Source organism: Mya arenaria, chromosome 13 (genome assembly GCF_026914265.1).
Source record: "Mya arenaria isolate MELC-2E11 chromosome 13, ASM2691426v1".
Classification (NCBI taxonomy): Eukaryota; Metazoa; Mollusca; class Bivalvia; order Myida; family Myidae; genus Mya; species Mya arenaria.
In genome coordinates, this window is record NC_069134.1 from 41,929,435 (window position 1) to 41,946,375 (window position 16,941).

General features: G+C 37.0%; 1 protein-coding gene across 1 annotated transcript in view; it reads right to left on the reverse strand.

The window, feature by feature from the left end:
* Nucleotides 1–1,509: 1,509 nt before the first annotated feature.
* The window catches only part of LOC128214031 (neurogenic locus notch homolog protein 1-like), a 39,919-nt gene continuing 24,487 nt past the window's right edge, over nucleotides 1,510–16,941 (reverse strand). Inside the window, exons 5-18 of the mRNA XM_052920246.1 lie at nucleotides 16,087–16,226; nucleotides 14,726–14,879; nucleotides 13,853–13,921; nucleotides 13,023–13,121; nucleotides 12,558–12,653; nucleotides 10,973–11,112; nucleotides 9,621–9,774; nucleotides 8,739–8,807; nucleotides 7,908–8,006; nucleotides 7,440–7,535; nucleotides 5,847–5,992; nucleotides 4,488–4,641; nucleotides 3,607–3,678; nucleotides 1,510–2,312 (exon numbers count right to left, since the gene is read on the reverse strand). Of these exons, the coding sequence (XP_052776206.1) occupies nucleotides 2,209–2,312; nucleotides 3,607–3,678; nucleotides 4,488–4,641; nucleotides 5,847–5,992; nucleotides 7,440–7,535; nucleotides 7,908–8,006; nucleotides 8,739–8,807; nucleotides 9,621–9,774; nucleotides 10,973–11,112; nucleotides 12,558–12,653; nucleotides 13,023–13,121; nucleotides 13,853–13,921; nucleotides 14,726–14,879; nucleotides 16,087–16,226 (1,592 nt within the window). The 3' untranslated portion in view covers nucleotides 1,510–2,208. The remainder of the gene's footprint in view (nucleotides 2,313–3,606; nucleotides 3,679–4,487; nucleotides 4,642–5,846; nucleotides 5,993–7,439; nucleotides 7,536–7,907; nucleotides 8,007–8,738; nucleotides 8,808–9,620; nucleotides 9,775–10,972; nucleotides 11,113–12,557; nucleotides 12,654–13,022; nucleotides 13,122–13,852; nucleotides 13,922–14,725; nucleotides 14,880–16,086; nucleotides 16,227–16,941) is intronic.

Below are 16,941 nucleotides of genomic sequence, written 5' to 3' on the forward strand. Positions count from 1 at the left end.
CGTATAATATACAAATGCTTAGCATCATGAGTTGAATCTATGTCAAGCTTCTCAATTGAATCACACTTAGATTGCTAGACTTTATTTTCTGATGTTGGTAATATTTTCAAATAATTTACATTCAATAGAATCAGGTTTATGAGGCGTGACACAACGTTAATGTTTATGAATAATATACCATGGCTGCGTTCCAAGGGGATCGTAGAGCACTCTTACTTTTGTATTTCAGTATTTTAATGAAGTTAGTATGCCTAATGACAGCAACATGTACCAGGGGCGGCCTAATGACAGCAACATGTACCAGGTGCGGCCTAATGACAGCAACATGTACCAGGGGCGGCCTAATGACAGCAACATGTACCAGGGGCGGCCTAATGACAGCAACATGTACCAGGGGCGGCCTAATGACAGCAACATGTACCAGGGGCGGCCTAATGACAGCAACATGTACCAGGGGCGGCCTAATGACAGCAACATGTACCAGGGGCGGCCTAATGACAGCAACATGTACCAGGTGCGGCCTAATGACAGCAACATGTACCAGGTGCGGCCTAATGACAGCAACATGTACCAGGGGCGGCCTAATGACACACTTTCTAGTCCGAAATGGTGCATTTTGGGCGCATTTCATTATTCTTCTTCTCCTATATTGAAATGAGAAGTAAATTTGGGCGATTTAAAAAAAAAATTGGGGGGGGGGGGCAAATCTCCCTCCGCCCCCGGATATGCTAGTGTGTATGAACATGATCTGAATGTTTGATTTAAATGAACTCGTTTGCGTTTTATAGTACACGTATCATACAACGAAAACATAAATTTGGTAAGAAAGTGACTAGACGCCGTTAACTGATAAAATATCAACATCAGTTGAAATAAGAGTTCTAGGTTAAAAATATTTAAAAAGGACAGAAAATGCTCTATTCTGCCGAAAAGGATTTGGAAGGCTTTTAAAACTCGTTTGGATTGAAAATTTTGTTCACACGAGTATCGTGTAAGTAGGAATAAACAATATACGACGAAAAGAGCAGCCACTTAATTCTTCCCGGAAGTAAAACATCTGACATTCAAGTGAACCACAATCAAGACATGTCAGTGTTCAAACATACATGATTGACTTCTTTCACTCTATTGGTCAGTTTTAAATAACAAAAAAATCCGATTAGATACATCGTTTTAGATCCAGTTAAGACCAATATAGAATTCAAGCCGCTTTAAGGCGGTAATACTAAGATTTATTTGAAACTTGATGTTAAACGACGTTGGATGTCTCTCATTTTGTGTCCAGAAGGACCTTGCCTTGTGCCTCTACCATGTTTTTGTTAATTTTTGGCTACTTGGCTTTTCCCAGTAGTTTTCATTCAATCATTAAATGAATAAATACACACATCGATCTTGGTACGAAAAAAGCGCCAAATTAAAGCAGCAGGACGTTTCAGCTTGCAAAGTTCCTTCGCATTAAATTGAAAAAGATACTTGTAAAACGATGCATATTTTCAATAATTATCAAAATCTTATTATATAAATATATGTACAATTTTATACTAACTATACACCATTTCAATTTGTATATACGCGAAATGAGCAAAAAACAACAACATTGCTTGGCACTATCTAACACAGAGTTATGTACAATTGGATGTTGCTTAAATAATGATTGAAAGCGCAACATTTATTCAAATAGTTTTGGTCCAAACGTCAGAAGGAAACGATACGACTCTTTGATTATTTTCTTAAAAAATTAACCTTGTTCTTTCTGCACCAGTTGGAACATTTAATAATTCACCACAATTGCATATTCAACTTTCCTAGGAAGTTAGTTTGGAATTGCAGTGTTACAATTTTATCTCACATACTGTCTCCTAATCTGAGGTATTACTTCGCTTATTGAACTTTATAAAACCAAGCTAATTTACAGTCTCCGAACACATGTCCATTCTCCAGCATCACATCCCTTTAAAACATAAATTCGAAGCCTTAATCTTTTGAGCCTTTGTTTCGAATTATTGCGCCATTAAACGCATGATTGACCAGAGAGAGCGCATTATGTTTATTCATCACTGGGATTATTTCAATGTACCGAGACATACTGTATCCGAATCACATGTCATTTTCTCGCTTATTGAACTTTGTAAAGCACAGCCATTTTTCAGTCTCCGAACACATTTCCATTCTCCAGGGACAAAGAGTACTTTACTTGACATTGGAATGTCAATATATCTCTTGCGAACGCTCTAAATCTGTGTTTCGGATGCAAACCGTCAAAACAAACACAAGTACTGTTGTTAAATGTCCAGACAAAATGTGCTCTGCCGCTAAAAGTAAACAAAATAACATGTTGCCAAAATGATATTCAACGCAGTACATAACAAATTATATCGCTGAATGATATTGTGTATTTAACTTTTGACTAACGATATGAAACATTACTGTTACAGTTATTGAGGTAAAATCCACCAAACAATCAGTAAGTGCAATCTCAAAGAATACCGGTTTTCATACTTTATATAACACTATTAAAGTACATTTCATTTTCCATGACTTGTTCAAAGAGACATAATAACATCAAGCTCATTGACAGGGCGAGGAATCACGTGGCTTCAAGGGGTTCTCACATGGGTCTTCACGGGTCACAATCGACGTAAACACGCAAGTAAGTGACTAAAGTTTCTAAATAAGTTTTTTTGACAGAAATTATACGAAAATATTTCATAGCCTATAAAATACTATGCTATTTCTGCCGCTACACGTGTAAAATATTTTAGAGTTGCTTGTATTTTAATGATGCAATCTTTAGCCAAAATTTCTTCGTTGCATCTTTCAACAAAATTTCGTTAAGTTTAAAATCTGGCCAAGGATTGCACAATGTACATCATGTCACGTGATTCCTCACCCTGAATGAAATATTCACTCGGGACTCCCTCCCATTTTCATCAAAACAACCTCGAATGTATACGGACGGTTTACAATGTCAGAAATCTATACAGTTTAACTACGCTGCAAGTAGATTGCGTAGTAATTTCAATTTAGCAGTTAAACTTTATGACTTTTCTCAAAGGAAGCTTAATGAGTAATGCAATTATGCACCTCATTGACAATCAATTGAAACGTAATACAAAATATTCGTTCAAACACTACTATTAATTAATACTATTATGATTTGAAAATTTACGAACTACTTCTACTGGTGTACCGGCAAACATCCGAGGTTGTCTTGAGGAGAAATGGCCGAGGAGTTCCGAATGTGAAATATCGTGTAACATTCGGAGCTCCTCGGCCATTTTTATCGAAAACAACCTCGGTATGCCGGTACATCTGTAGAAGTAGTTCGTAAAATTTTGAATTACATAATTAATTAAATGTGGTGTTTTAGCTTGTATTTATTGATCTACGTTTAAATTGATTGCCAGTGAAGTGTATTATTACAAACATAATTAAGAATCCCAAGAGTTAAGTCATTATGTTAAACTGCTAAATTAAATTACTACGCGATCTACTTGCAGCGGACTTAACCATACCGATTTCTGAGTATGTAAACAGTCCATAAACATTCGAGTTTGCTTTAAAAAAATGGCCTAGGAGTTCCGAATGATCGTGTAACGTACGTACCACTGGTACGAGGATCAGCTGTGACGTCGTCACAACTTGGTAGTGTAAGGTTGCGTGCTTCCTCATTATTTTCTACAATTTAAAATAATTTAATATATTTATCTTTATTAAGTTATATTGCTTTTCAATTTACACTATATATTTACTTTCAGGAATGCACCAGTCAATTGTAAGCACGCCCCCCCCCCCCCCCAAGGTCCGGTGAATAGCGTGGACTTTGACTTTCGGTCAATCGCAGTTAAAATCTCCACCCTGCGGGGACAAACTGCTGGTATTATCCCCGCCAAATTCCCCGCACCCCAGGGACATCCTTGGTAAGGCCCATTCCCCGCTATTGTCGGCACGAAAACAAAACCACCGCATTCACTCGCACACACTGCGGGGTCGGGCCACCTGGAAGGTAAAAACACGGCCCATTTCCCCCCTCCCCGCTATCCCCGGTATACCACCGGACCTGGGGGCCGTGGTTATAATTGGCTGGTGCATAAAATGCAGCACGTTATCTTACAATAAGCGAAGGTGTGTCAACTATATTTTATTGCCAATGATCGTGTTATACCCGTGAAAGAAGATATCGTCACACTTTATTGTCAGAATTACCTAAATTAGGTAACTTATGTATGAGGAGACAGTTTTTAACTAATATATAAATTTTCAAGTCTCGAGGACGAGATCCTTCATTTGCATTTCAATCCAATTAAAAGCATACGAATTGCCTGTGGTATCCGATTTCAAAACAGAATATTTAAACGGAGCATAGACCGATTTTCATTTAAGCAATTTAAATACACAATTGTCAATGCAGACACCAACTTTATATAATGTCAAACTATCTAGAGATTGCGTATTTAAGCAGGCAATAGTTTAATGACAAATTGTACCTGTTCTTTCACAGATGCAGTTGAATTTATCTTTATTCATATGACACTTTTCCCATGGGCTTGATTTGGAGGAACTCAAACACTCCGGCAAAGACCGTTGCCCACTGAGTGTTTGATCATGAATCAACTCTTTGTTGTAGCAGCTACAGTTAACCTGTAAATTAGATGTGTACAGGTTAGTGAATAATCTATCCTCGGAAAATTCGACAACATTGAAAGTTACGTGACGATAAACTTCTTTACACTGCATGTAGAAAACAAACCGGCGCAACATACTTGTTTTAAACAGTAAATTTAACACAAATAATTCATGTTTATTTCACTTTATTTTTCAGTAATACATATTGTTTTCACGGCGGTAACAAGACCGTTCAATGGCAGAAGTCAGTGTTAGCCATAAATCAAACTCAAATGTGTTGGGACTGGTGATATTTTGTAATTCGGATGAGTCGAATGTTCGTTATCTCGACCTTTACCCTAGGCCTCTACAAAGTCGACATAACGAGTTTCGACTGTATATCGTCATTTTCATTGAATGAATTCAAAATCATCATGGAAAGATATATAAATAAATAGACATTACAGGGGCGAATCTAAGAGTTGACGTTAGAAGGGTGGAGGGGGGGGGGTGACTAAGGGGCGAAACCTTTTGACATGCCATCCAGTCTTAGAACCGAATTTTGTTTGGTTTAAAGTGTTGGAAGGGGGTTTTGGGTTCTTCCTCCAGACAGATATCAATTATTGGTCCGAAATGGTGCATTTTGGGCGTATTTCATTACCTTTTTTCACCTAAATTGAATTGAAAAGTAAACTTGAACGATTTTAGGGGAGGGGGGTGCACCCGACGCCTGGATCCGCTAGTGTATTGGCCAACCGCATTCTGGTTGGAACGTACGAATATACCGCTCTTATTATTGATTAATAAAATCTTTTGAGAAAAGTTTACCGCATTTGCTAATGATTTGGCCATTTGTTATTGCGATGAATTTGATCCGTGCATTTGGACTTTCATTTCCGCTTTACATATCTATTTCTAATAAAAAGAAAAGGGAACGCTTAATATTAAAAAAAAATCTTAATCTTCTTTTTACAGAATTACAACAGATTAAAGAACGATGATAAAAGAGTACATCAAAGAAAACAATGATTTTGACACGACTGTGTTAGGCATTAGATGTTGGTCTTCAATATAAGAGTTATAAATAGATATAAATATTATCCCGCCTGAATCCTTTATTCCGACTAAACAATTGTATTAATTTTAATTAGCAGTTCAATCAGGTGGCGGAAAGGTCTTTGTCTTGTGTAAGCCCAGTATAACTCGTCATTATTATTGATTCCTGTTAGAACTGTCCTTACCTGTGTCTCTCTCGGCGTTTCACAAGTGTCACCTGTCCAGCTTGTCCCTTTTAGACACACGCATATGGGTTCTTTACCGTTGAAGCACTTGAGACTACCACCGTTTTTACAGTAGCCTTCGGGTCGGGACCATTTTAACATGCAGCCTGGAAAAGGTGAAGGAAACGATGTCGTCCATGAACTTAACAAGAGTGATAAAACTCGCTCATGGTTTGTAAAATGCTCTGTTTTAATTACGAAATAAAGTATGACAAATCATTAGGAGTGTTAAAAACAAAGATACCAAAAGCTGGAACCCTTTAGCAAATGCTGATATTTGCTCAAATATTGTCTTTGAATACCATAATGTTCATTTAATAGCGATAGAAACGCGATTGAAAATTAAATACGGCTGTGGTATTGCGTGATTGGTTAATTGACTTGATCACGTGATCCTTAATAGGTCAACATATCCACCTCTTTTTGTTTTGAGTCCCTGTGGCCACGTGGACTAACCGGCTGTTTTCTACTTTTTTTTAGACTTAACCGGCGTAGGTTCGAACCCCACTAAAACCAAAATACCTTTGTATGCTATAACTTTATTTCTTTCTGCAATTTCGATATCATAGATGCATGTTTTCAGATGCATTACCGGGAAAGTTTTTGATCCAAAACATGAGCGCGTCACTCATAATAAGAGTCGTTCGTAAGTTCTTGGTTAAAGGCCTAGGTTAATCCTTCTATAAGTTAATACCCCCCCCCCCAGCCCCGAATCGGTGTATAGTACAGAACCTCTGTGATTTGATCTTAATACAATTGCCTGGTGCCTTCTTATCAGATCTTCAATCTGAGTTTCCTGCTGAGCAATTTTGTAGGTTTTTTAATATTGAACCCTAAATGGCCCTAAGCCAATAAACCAATATACCGGAAATTGGCCCCTACTGTGACACCAATGCAATTAGCAGAAGATGCACAGCAGGGGTTAATCATGCCAAAACATTCCTTAAACTACCGCTTAAATTACGATGCGAAAGTAATAACGAAATTATCGTCCAGTAATAAAGACTTATTCAATCTCTAACCTTTTTCCAAAAGTATTCGTAATTGGAATATTGTATTATAATGATTGCATCGTTTCTTTTCTTAGTTTTAAGTGAACAGAAATGCAAAAGTATTTGTGTGCAGAGTGAAGGGAATGCATATAAGGTATAATAATACTTTGTAATAAATTAACTTTTTTTTAAATGTAACATAGATGTGCATACACCTATACAATTGTCGACTTAGGCCTAACACAGGTTTGGTTAGGGTTACATCCTTTTCAAAAATAGGTAGGGTAGGTAGGCTTTTTATTTTTTTTTATTGGGCTATATATACGAATGTCATTTTCATTATTGGCGAATGGTGTTAAAGTAATTTTCTGTATAGCATTCAAGGTTTTAAACTACATATTAAAAAGCAAACAAATTAAAAAAAATATATATATTTCTTTTTTAAACTGACTATACAAACGGTATGGTCGGTGCCTTTTTCGTAGGTAGCGTCGGGTAACCCGAACCAAATGTATTTTAGGCCTTAATAAGCGATTCGCGTTTTAAAGTTACATAAACCTACAATTCACTCGGCCACAGCTTGTCGTTTTTCCGAATTTCTCAAGCAATTCATCGTACAGAAGGGAGTCGTGACAGTAGATGTTTGGGCATGTCATTGCTGAAATGCAGAGGATCGGTTTTAACTATATAAACATAGCATGCATAAAAACGTGTTTTTCTTTTCAATTTTAATCAGTTGTATTCTGGTGTGTATAATTCAGTGACTATTTCTGCTATAGGCTATGTACACATAATTTAAAAAAAAATTAATCTTAACATCAAATGAATAATTGCAACTTAAGTAACAAGTTGTAAGACATAGACATCTCAGGTGAAATGTTAGGATATGGTTGCTCTTGTAAAACATGTTTGCAAAATCGATACAAAGACCGAAAAGCAGCTTTTTAGATGTCGGCCTACACATCATTCTCGGCCAAGCTACGCCCCTGATTATACTTTTCTAATTGGTGACTCCTAATAACATTAATACCATTATTATTCTCATCCCCTTCCAGAGGATCAGGAACGTTAGCGGAACATCGCTTACAATACGATTCTGAACAACCGCTGGCCTCGTGGTCCACGTTAGCTAAACATTGAAAAAAAAATATAAGTAAGATAATTAACGTGTACCTCATATTCATTATACCCGACGTAGTGTGTAATGTTGAAGAACCAAACAATATTGATATTTTGCACACAAAATACATACTTGAACTGATATGTTACTAAACCAAAATTATTAATCGTACTTAAAGCTGCACTCTCACAGATATACTATTTTTTACAACTTTTTTATTGTTTGTCTTGGAAAGAGCAAATATCTGCAAACCAATGACAAAAGATTGGTGACAAAAATCAGATCGCAGACGGTTTAAGAAAAATGCATGCAACATCAATTTTTGAACTTAAATATTTAAATCTGCGATCCAAGTTTTTGTCAGCAGTCTTGTATAACTGGTTTATAACGTAAACTGTTCAATCGCTTCATCTTGCAACAAAAACAACCTCGGTATGCCGGTACATCTGTAGAAGTAGTTCGTAAAATTTTGAATTACATAATTAATTAAATGTGGTGTTTTAGCTTGTATTTATTGATCTACGTTTAAATTGATTGCCAGTGAAGTGTATTATTACAAACATAATTAAGAATCCCAAGAGTTAAGTCATTATGTTAAAGTGCTAAATTAAATTACTACGCGATCTACTTGCAGCGGACTTAACCATACCGATTTCTGAGTATGTAAACAGTCCATAAACATTCGAGTTTGCTTTAAAAAAAATGGCCTAGGAGTTCCGAATGATCGTGTAACGTACGTACCACTGGTAGGAGGATCAGCTGTGACGTCACAACTTGGTAGTGTAAGGTTGCGTGCTTCCTCATTATTTTCTACAATTTAAAATAATTCAATATATTTATCTTTATTAAGTTATATTGCTTTTCAATTTACACTATATATTTACTTTCAGGAATGCACCAGTGAATTGTGTAAGCACGCCCCCCCCCCCCCTCCCAAGGTCGGGTGAATAGCGTGGACTTTGACTTTCGGTCAATCGCAGTTAAAATCTCCACCCTGCGGGGACAAACTGCTGGTATTATCCCCGCCAAATTCCCCGCACCCCAGGGACATCCTTGGTAAGGCCCATTCCCCGCTATTGTCGGCACGAAAACAAAACCACCGCATTCACTCGCACACACTGCGGGGTCGGGCCACCTGGAAGGTAAAAACACGGCCCATTTCCCCCCTCCCCGCTATCCCCGGTATACCACCGGACCTGGGGGCCGTGGTTATAATTGGCTGGTGCATAAAATGCAGCACGTTATCTTACAATAAGCGAAGGTGTGTCAACTATATTTTATTGCCAATGATCGTGTTATACCCGTGAAAGAAGATATCGTCACACTTTATTGTCAGAATTACCTAAATTAGGTAACTTATGTATGAGGAGACAGTTTTTAACTAATATATAAATTTTCAAGTCTCGAGGACGAGATCCTTCATTTGCATTTCAATCCAATTAAAAGCATACGAATTGCCTGTGGTATCCGATTTCAAAACAGAATATTTAAACGGAGCATAGACCGATTTTCATTTAAGCAATTTAAATACACAATTGTCAATGCAGACACCAACTTTATATAATGTCAAACTATCTAGAGATTGCGTATTTAAGCAGGCAATAGTTTAATGACAAATTGTACCTGTTCTTTCACAGATGCAGTTGAATTTATCTTTATTCATATGACACTTTTCCCATGTGCTTGTTTTGTTGGAACTCAAACACTCCGGCAAAGACCGTTGCCCACTGAGTGTTTGATCATGAATCAACTCTTTGTTGTAGCAGCTACAGTTAACCTGTAAATTAGATGTGTACAGGTTAGTGAATAATCTATCCTCGGAAAATTCGACAACATTGAAAGTTACGTGACGATAAACTTCTTTACACTGCATGTAGAAAACAAACCGGCGCAACATACTTGTTTTAAACAGTAAATTTGACACAAATAATTCATGTTTATTTCACTTTATTTTTCAGTAATACATATTGTTTTCACGGCGGTAACAAGACCGTTCAATGGCAGAAGTCAGTGTTAGCCATAAATCAAACTCAAATGTGTTGGGACTGGTGATATTTTGTAATTCGGATGAGTCGAATGTTCGTTATCTCGACCTTTTCCCTAGGCCTCTACAAAGTCGACATAACGAGTTTCGACTGTATATCGTCATTTTCATTGAATGAATTCAAAATCATCATGGAAAGATATATAAATAAATAGACATTACAGGGGCGAATCTATGAGTTGACGTTAGAAGGGGGGGGGGGTGACTAAGGGGCGAAACCTTTTGACATGCCATCCAGTCTTAGAACCGAATTTTGTTTGGTTTAAAGTGTTGGAAGGGGGTTTTGGGTTCTTCCTCCAGAAAGATATCAATTATTGGTCCGAAATGGTGCATTTTGGGCGTATTCATTACCTTTTTTCACCTAAATTGAATTGAAAAGTAAACTTGAACGATTTTAGGGGAGGGGGGTGCACCCGACGCCTGGATCCGCTAGTGTATTGGCCAACCGCATTCTGGTTGGAACGTACGAATATACCGCTCTTATTATTGATTAATAAAATCTTTTGAGAAAAGTTTACCGCATTTGCTAATTATTTGGCCATTTGTTATTGCGATGAATTTGATCCGTGCATTTGGACTTTCATTTCCGCTTTACATATCTATTTCTAATAAAAAGAAAAGGGAACGCTTAATATTTAAAAAAAATCTTAATCTTCTTTTTACAGAATTACAACAGATTAAAGAACGATGATAAAAGAGTACATCAAAGAAAACAATGATTTTGACACGACTGTGTTAGGCATTAGATGTTGGTCTTCAATATAAGAGTTATAAATAGATAGAAATATTATCCCGAATGAATCCTTTATTCCGACTAAACAATTGTATTAATTTTAATTAGCAGTTCAATCAGGTGGCGGAAAGGTCTTTGCCTTGTGTAAGCCCAGTATTACTCGTCATTTTTATTGATTCCTGTTAGAACTGTCCTTACCTGTGTCTCTCTCGGCGTTTCACAAGTGTCACCTGTCCAGCCTTTTAGACACGCGCATATGGGTTCTTTACCGTTGAAGCACTTGAGACTACCACCGTTTTTACAGTAGTCTTTGGGTCGGGACCATTTTAACATGCAGCCTGGAAAAGGTGAAGGAAACGATGTCGTCCATGAACTTAACAAGAGTGATAAAACTCGCTCATGGTTTGTAAAATGCTCTGTTTTAATTACGAAATAAAGTATGACAAATCATTAGGAGTGTTAAAAACAAAGATACCAAAAGCTGGAACCCTTTAGCAAATGTTGATATTTGCTCAAATATTGTCTTTGAATACCACAATGTTCATTTAATAGCGATAGAAACGCGATTGAAAATTAAATACGGCTGTGGTATTGCGTGATTGGTTAATTGACTTGATCACGTGATCCTTAATAGGTCAACATATCCACCTCTTTTTGTTTTGAGTCCCTGTGGCCACGTGGACTAACCGGCTGTTTTCTACTTTTTTAGACTTAACCGGCGTAGGTTCGAACCCCACTAAAACCAAAATACCTTTGTATGCTATAACTTTATTTCTTTCTGCAATTTCGATATCATAGATGCATGTTTTCAGATGCATTACCGGGAAAGTTTTTGGTCCAAGACATGAGCGCGTCACTCATAATAAGAGTCGTTCGTAAGTTCTTGGTTAAAGGCCTAGGTTAATCCTTCTATAAGTTAATACCCCCCCCCCAGCCCCGAATCGGTGTATAGTACAGAACCTCTGTGATTTGATCTTAATCCAATTGCCTGGTGCCTTCTTATCAGATCTTCAATCTGAGTTTCCTGCTGAGCAATTTTGTAGGTTTTTTAATATTGAACCCTAAATGGCCCTAAGCCAATAAACCAATATACCGGAAATTGGCCCCTACTGTGACACCAATGCAATTAGCAGAAGATGCACAGCAGGGGTTAATCATGCCAAAACATTCCTTAAACTACCGCTTAAATTACGATGCGAAAGTAATAACGAAATTATCGTTCAGTAATAAAGACTTATTCAATCTCTAACCTTTTTCCAAAAGTATTCGTAATTGGAATATTGTATTATAATGATTGCATCGTTTCTTTTCTTAGTTTTAAGTGAACAGAAATGCAAAAGTATTTGTGTGCAGAGTGAAGGGAATGCATATAAGGTATAATAATACTTTGTAATAAATTAACTTTTTTTTAAATGTAACATAGATGTGCATACCCCTATACAATTGTCGACTTAGGCCTAACACAGGTTTGGTTAGGGTTACATCCTTTTCAAAAATAGGTAGGGTAGGTAGGCTTTTTAATTTTTTTTATTGGGCTATATATACGAATGTCATTTTCATTATTGGAGAATGGTGTTAAAGTAATTTTCTGTATAGCATTCAAGGTTTTAAACTACATATTAAAAAGCAAACAAATTAAAAAAAAATATATATATTTCTTTTTTAAACTGACTATACAAACGGTATGGTCGGTGCCTTTTTCGTAGGTAGCGTCGGGTAACCCGAACCAAATGTATTTTAGGCCTTAATAAGCGATTCGCGTTTTAAAGTTACATAAACCTACAATTCACTCGGCCACAGCTTGTCGTTTTTCCGAATTTCTCAAGCAATTCATCGTACAGAAGGGAGTCGTGACAGTAGATGTTTGGGCATGTCATTGCTGAAATGCAGAGGATCGGTTTTAACTATATAAACATAGCATGCATAAAAACGTGTTTTTCTTTTCAATTTTAATCAGTTGTATTCTGGTGTGTATAATTCAGTGACTATTTCTGCTATAGGCTATGTACACATAATTTAAAAAAAAAATCTTAACATCAAATGAATAATTGCAACTTAAGTAACAAGTTGTAAGACATAAACATCTCAGGTGAAATGTTAGGATATGGTTGCTCTTGTAAAACATGTTTGCAAAATCGCTACAAAGACCAAAAAGCAGCTTTTTAGATGTCGGCCTACACATCATTCTCGGCTAAGCTACGCCCCTGATTATACTTTTCTAATTGGTGACTCCTAATAACATTAATACCATTATTATTCTCATCCCCTTCCAGAGGATCAGGAACGTTAGCGGAACATCGCTTACAATACGATTCTGAACAACCGCTGGCCTCGTGGTCCACGTTAGCTAAACATTGAAAAAAAATATAAGTAAGATAATTAACGTGTACCTCATATTCATTATACCCGACGTAGTGTGTAATGTTGAAGAACCAAACAATATTGATATTTTGCACACAAAATACATACTTGAACTGATATGTTACTAAACCAAAATTATTAATCGTACTTAAAGCTGCACTCTTACAGATATACTATTTTTTACAACTTTTTTATTGTTTGTCTTGGAAAGAGCAAATATCTGCAAACCAATGACAAAAGATTGGTGACAAAAATCAGATCGCAGACGGTTTAAGGAAAATGCATGCAACATCAATTTTTGAACTTAAATATTTAAATCTGCGATCCAAGTTTTTGTCAGCAGTCTTGTATAACTGGTTTATAACGTAAACTGTTCAATCGCTTCATCTTGCAACAAAAACAACCTCGGTATGCCGGTACATCTGTAGAAGTAGTTTGTAAAATTTTGAATTACATAATTAATTAAATGTGGTGTTTTAGCTTGTATTTATTGATCTACGTTTAAATTGATTGCCAGTGAAGTGTATTATTACAAACATAATTAAGAATCCCAAGAGTTAAGTCATTATGTTAAACTGCTAAATTAAATTACTACGCGATCTACTTGCAGCGGACTTAACCATACCGATTTCTGAGTATGTAAACAGTCCATAAACATTCGAGTTTGCTTTAAAAAAAATGGCCTAGGAGTTCCGAATGATCGTGTAACGTACGTACCACTGGTAGGAGGATCAGCTGTGACGTCACAACTTGGTAGTGTAAGGTTGCGTGCTTCCTCATTATTTTCTACAATTTAAAATAATTCAATATATTTATCTTTATTAAGTTATATTGCTTTTCAATTTACACTATATATTTACTTTCAGGAATGCACCAGTGAATTGTAAGCACGCCCCCCTCCCAAGGTCGGGTGAATAGCGTGGACTTTGACTTTCGGTCAATCGCAGTTAAAATCTCCACCCTGCGGGGACAAACTGCTGGTATTATCCCCGCCAAATTCCCCGCACCTCAGGGACATCCTTGGTAAGGCCCATTCCCCGCTATTGTCGGCACGAAAACAAAACCACCGCATTCACTCGCACACACTGCGGGGTCGGGCCACCTGGAAGGTAAAAACACGGCCCATTTCCCCCCTCCCCGCTATCCCCGGTATACCTCCGGACCTGGGGGCCGTGGTTATAATTGGCTGGTGCATAAAATGCAGCACGTTATCTTACAATAAGCGAAGGTGTGTCAACTATATTTTATTGCCAATGATCGTGTTATACCCGTGAAAGAAGATATCGTCACACTTTATTGTCAGAATTACCTAAATTAGGTAACTTATGTATGAGGAGACAGTTTTTAACTAATATATAAATTTTCAAGTCTCGAGGACGAGATCCTTCATTTGCATTTCAATCCAATTAAAAGCATACGAATTGCCTGTGATATCCGATTTCAAAACAGAATATTTAAACGGAGCATAGACCGATTTTCATTTAAGCAATTTAAATACACAATTGTCAATGCAGACACCAACTTTATATAATGTCAAACTATCTAGAGATTGCGTATTTAAGCAGGCAATAGTTTAATGACAAATTGTACCTGTTCTTTCACAGATGCAGTTGAATTTATCTTTATTCATATGACACTTTTCCCATGTGCTTGTTTTGTTGGAACTCAAACACTTCGGCATAAACCGTTGCCCACTGAGTGTTTGATCATGAATCAACTCTTTGTTGTAGCAGCTACAGTTAACCTGTAAATTAGATGTGTACAGGTTAGTGAATAATCTATCCTCGGAAAATTCGACAACATTGAAAGTTACGTGACGATAAACTTTTTTACACTGCACGTAGAAAACAAACCGGCGCAACATACTTGTTTTAAACAGTAAATTTAACACAAATAATTCATGTTTATTTCACTTTATTTTTCAGTAATACATATTGTTTTCACGGCGGTAACAAGACCGTTCAATGGCAGAAGTCAGTGTTAGCCATAAATCAAACTCAAATGTGTTGGGACTGGTGATATTTTGTAATTCGGATGAGTCGAATGTTCGTTATCTCGACCTTTTCCCTAGGCCTCTACAAAGTCGACATAACGAGTTTCGACTGTATATCGTCATTTTCATTGAATGAATTCAAAATCATCATGGAAAGATATATAAATAAATAGACATTACAGGGGCGAATCTAAGAGTTGACGTTAGAAGGGTGGAGGGGGGGGGGGGGTGACTAAGGGGCGAAACCTTTTGACATGCCATCCAGTCTTAGAACCGAATTTTGTTTGGTTTAAAGTGTTGGAAGGGGGTTTTGGGTTCTTCCTCCAGAAAGATATCAATTATTGGTCCGAAATGGTGCATTTTGGGCGTATTCATTACCTTTTTTCACCTAAATTGAATTGAAAAGTAAACTTGAACGATTTTAGGGGAGGGGGGTGCACCCGACGCCTGTATCCGCTAGTGTATTGGCCAACCGCATTCTGGTTGGAACGTACGAATATACCGCTCTTATTATTGATTAATAAAATCTTTTGAGAAAAGTTTACCGCATTTGCTAATTATTTGGCCATTTGTTATTGCGATGAATTTGATCCGTGCATTTGGACTTTCATTTCCGCTTTACATATCTATTTCTAATAAAAAGAAAAGGGAACGCTTAATATTTAAAAAAAATCTTAATCTTCTTTTTACAGAATTACAACAGATTAAAGAACGATGATAAAAGAGTACATCAAAGAAAACAATGATTTTGACACGACTGTGTTAGGCATTAGATGTTGGTCTTCAATATAAGAGTTATAAATAGATAGAAATATTATCCCGCCTGAATCCTTTATTCCGACTAAACAATTGTATTAATTTTAATTAGCAGTTCAATCAGGTGGCGGAAAGGTCTTTGCCTTGTGTAAGCCCAGTATTACTCGTCATTTTTATTGATTCCTGTTAGAACTGTCCTTACCTGTGTCTCTCTCGGCGTTTCACAAGTGTCACCTGTCCAGCCTTTTAGACACACGCATATGGGTTCTTTACCGTTGAAGCACTTGAGACTACCACCGTTTTTACAGTAGTCTTTGGGTCGGGACCATTTTAACATGCAGCCTGGAAAAGGTGAAGGAAACGATGTCGTCCATGAACTTAACAAGAGTGATAAAACTCGCTCATGGTTTGTAAAATGCTCTGTTTTAATTACGAAATAAAGTATGACAAATCATTAGGAGTGTTAAAAACAAAGATACCAAAAGCTGGAACCCTTTAGCAAATGTTGATATTTGCTCAAATATTGTCTTTGAATACCACAATGTTCATTTAATAGCGATAGAAACGCGATTGAAAATTAAATACGGCTGTGGTATTGCGTGATTGGTTAATTGACTTGATCACGTGATCCTTAATAGGTCAACATATCCACCTCTTTTTGTTTTTGAGTCCCTGTGGCCGCGTGGACTAACCGGCTGTTTTCTACTTTTTTTTAGACTTAACCGGCGTAGGTTCGAACCCCACTACCCCTCCCCCCCAGCCCCGAATCGGTGTATAGTACAGAACCTCTGTGATTTGATCTTAATCCAATTGCCTGGTGCCTTCTTATCAGATCTTCAATCTGAGTTTCCTCCTGAGCAGTTTTGTAGGTTTTTTAATATTGAACCCTAAATGGCCCTAAGCCAATAAACCAATATACCGGAAATTGGCCCCTACTGTGACACCAATGCAATTAGCAGAAGATGCACAGCAGGGGTTAATCATGCCAAAACATTCCTTAAACTACCGCTTAAATTACGATGCGAAAGTAATAACGAAATTATCGTTCAGTAATAAA